A 3,722-nucleotide genomic window follows, 5' to 3' on the forward strand; every position below is an offset into this window, starting at 1 on the left:
ACTCATAGAATCAAACACTAGAGTGGCGATTGCTAGGGGCTGGGGAGAGAGGAAAACGAAGAGTTACTAATGACAGGCATAAAATTTCATTTAAGTAAGGTGAATAAGCTCTAGAGATCTGTTTGTGCAATATCATTCCTGTAGTCTACTGTATTGTGCACTTAAAATTTCTTTAAGAGTGTAGACCTCATGTTATGTTCTTACCACAATTTTTTAAAAGAAAGACCAGAGAGGTGTTTGCAGTGAGTTTACACCTATGATAGGTGGTATCACTTTTCTTTCCTCTCAGGTACTCTTCTCTGATGGTTTATAAGTTGCCAGTGGAAGATGTGCAACCTTTAGCCCAAGCTTTCTTCAAATTAGAGAAGGGTAAGAACTATAACTTTGAAATACGACCCTGGAAAGAAGATAATGTCAAATAATAAAATAATCCATTTGCATGACAGAAATAAAATGGGACATAATGCATTAAATTTAAAAGTTAAAATCTCAAATTGAATTTTAGGAGCAGCAAAACCAGGGAGGTGGAGGAAATCAGTGTGTGCATGTGGCAGAGAGTAACGGGAGTGATTTTTACTTTTGCTTTGTGGGTTTTTTCCCAGGTATTTTTGCATACATATTGGTATACCCTAAGTCAAAACTCAGTTATATATGCATTTAAGGAGAATACTTTCTTTTGGAACATTGATGCATACATACTTAAATTAAATTTTGTATGAACTAGCATATTATTTTATTGCCTTGGGCTATATATGAAGAAATTGACTCCTATCTGGTTGGTGAAACAATCTCCTTGGGTCTGTTGCATTTTAAAACTGACCACACTGCATGTCATTACAGGTTCATGTTTTCCTTGCCTTTCTAGCCCACTAACTCTGCCGCTCTGGACTGTACTGGTAAAGAACTCCCTCCTTGTACTGTTTTCATTGTCACTGCTCAGTGATATGTCTTTGCTTGCTTGTTGCCTGCCCTAAGGAAGAGGTTCAGATCTCCTGGTTCTGGAAGAGACCTCTGACTCCTGTTGATAGCATCTATGGTCACAGGGATGCATCTTCTTTCTATTCTCTGGGCTGAGCACCCCAAATTTCTGGACCATGTGGTCATTTACAGTGCTCCTCAGATGGTCACCAAGCCCAGTATTGGCATGGGACTTTTGGTGGCATATTTCCACTCTGCTGGGCTTCTATCAGAGCTCTGTCTTATTCAGTCTATTTTAGTCAACAAGGAGGGTTTGCCACCCAGTTAGGGCAATGGCTTTTGGGAAGAGATCCGTGAAAATATCTGCTCACTAGAAAACCTCAGACATCCTCCTCTGTAATCTCCTGATGCAACCTGCAACCTTTTTCAAAATGTGTCTTTCTTCCACATCTTCCTGTGCTGAATGTGCAAAAACACCAGCTCATGTGCAGAAAAGGAAGCTCTCTCAGCATCATTTCCTCCCTTAAATACAGATCTTAAAAACTGCACAACATACAAGCATAACACAAGCACTCCCCCCAACCCCCGCCAAATCTAAATAAATGCATTGGTGTATTTTTAACTAAATAATGTACTCAAGACACGAACAAATATTACCTTAACCTGTTTATTTAAATTTTTAAAAAATGTGTCTGTATTGCATGTTGACTTATCAGACTATCTAGATATAAAAATATATGAACTTCTGATACACATTCATCCTTTATGCAGTTAAACAGAGCTTCGACCTGGAGGAGTACAGCCTCTCACAGTCCACTCTGGAGCAGGTAGGTCATTTTAGTGATTCTACATCGTCCATGGAATGTTAGCATATGATATGTGCATACTCTTTGCACTCACTTGGAGCTCCAGGAGGCAGTGTGACATTTTTCTGCTCTCTTTCTTTCTTTCCTCCCTCTCAGGTTTTCCTGGAGCTCTCCAAGGAGCAGGAGCTAGATGATTTTGATGAAGAACTTGATCCCTTGGTGAAATGGAAGCTCCTCCCACAGGAAGAGCCTTAAAACCCCAAATACTCTGCGTTCCTGTTTAACTCTGTGGCTATTTTTTTAAGACATTTATTTTTATAGCATCAATATCACATTTTTAGAAACCGTATGGTAAACACTGAGATGGTTCTTTGTGTGGTGCAAGTGTGGGTAAATGCAGCAACTGCTGTGGACAGTCCTGCCTTTCACAGCTTCTGTATCCCTGCAGGCCACCCTGGCTCCATGGTTCTGTATAATGCTGAATAAAAAAGAAGACACTTTTATAAGATTAAGTTTCTGAGTATGATAAACAAATTTTGTTTAATTTTTTTTAATCAAAGCTTTAAAACACTTTTTTCTAACCTAGACTGAGAAATTCATATATTTACTCTTACGAGAGGTTGATACTTGGTAAAGTTAATACTTTAGTCAGAATTTAAAAGTATCATATATTTGAAATAGATTTTAGTGTATTTCTTATGGCTAAAAATACTAAAACATCATTGATCATAATATCCTATATCAATATATAATATTTATCCACTGGTAACACTATAATATAGACACAATCTGGAAAACCAAAAACTTGCTATTAGGAGTTTATTGCACATTTTTTTTTTATTTCTGTAAACCAACTGTGTCCCATTTTCATAGTATTTTTAAATCTAGGCTCTAGAGATGCCTATATTGTAATTGATCTTTTGTGGATATTTGTCATTTAGTTTCAGGAAGTGGGTAAATGTAGCAGATTAAATGACAGAACAGATGAAAAATGCAAAATAAATTTCAAAATGTAGTTTTGAAATCCATTTTCTATTTCATGTGTATTTTTTTCCCTTGACTCAGTGGCCTCCAATTTACAGATTTCATTGAAATCTCATTTAAAATAATTTATAATATAAGTGTAATTGGTAGCATAAACTGGTGAAGGTATAGATACTGGACTTTAAGACCATAATAGGATTTTCTGCTACACTGGTGTAAGGAAAGTAGAAAAAGTTTAGTCAAGCTCACTCACCTCCTATTTGTTACAAATGGGCAAGATTCAGCACATTCACTAGAAAAAAGTTATAAAAGTAGTGTAACTGCACATGTGTGCCCATTTACTGATTCAGCATGATTGTTGCAATTATGTAATGCACGGCTTGTGGCCGCTATTGTGTGTACTATGAGTATAAAGGGAATTGCTCTGAATCGCTGGTCGGCAGAGCCCAGAGGGAAGGCAGAGCATGGTGGGTCAGCAGAGCTCATGTCTGAGAATAAAGCATGTCTGTGAAGCTCACATTCGAAGAATAAAGTATGTCTACCTCGCATAAAGCTGCCAGTATCTTCTTTCGATTACCTGACTCATGACCTCCACAGGAAGGGGCAGAAGGATCTGAGATTCCAGCCCACTAACTAGCATTTAGACTAACGTTTTTGATGTTGACCTTGTTATTACCCTTGCCTGCCAAATGTCATAGTTAAATTCCAATTACATGTGCTTCCTGGGCCCACATCCCTACATGTTTATGACCATAAAGTCAGGCAATTATCATAGAGGAGAATACTATTCCTAATTGCTTGAGTTTAAGTTTGCCTACCTAACCTTCTGTGTTATACAGAAAGATGTTGGGATTTGGAATCCCAAGAAATCCATGTCTAGAGGTTGGCCTCTTTCTAGATGTATGTTTATGAGTAAATCCCACCACCCTGACAAGCCTCAGTACACTAGTGAAAGGGTCCCAGGCAATAAAGTCTTCTCATTTATATATATATATATATATATATATATATATA

At 37.5% G+C, this 3,722-nt stretch overlaps 1 protein-coding gene across 1 annotated transcript in view; it reads left to right on the forward strand.

Annotated features, from left to right (window-relative positions):
* ABCA8 (ATP-binding cassette, sub-family A (ABC1), member 8) overlaps positions 1-2,752 on the forward strand; it is an 82,472-nt gene extending 79,720 nt beyond the window's left edge. The window contains exons 35-37 of the mRNA XM_008589103.1: positions 290-369; positions 1,690-1,745; positions 1,881-2,752. Of these exons, the coding sequence (XP_008587325.1) occupies positions 290-369; positions 1,690-1,745; positions 1,881-1,979 (235 nt within the window). The 3' untranslated portion in view covers positions 1,980-2,752. The remainder of the gene's footprint in view (positions 1-289; positions 370-1,689; positions 1,746-1,880) is intronic.
* Positions 2,753-3,722: the final 970 nt, after the last annotated feature.

Source organism: Galeopterus variegatus, unplaced genomic scaffold (assembly GCF_000696425.1).
Source record: "Galeopterus variegatus unplaced genomic scaffold, G_variegatus-3.0.2 Scaffold5209, whole genome shotgun sequence".
NCBI lineage: Eukaryota > Metazoa > Chordata > Mammalia > Dermoptera > Cynocephalidae > Galeopterus > Galeopterus variegatus.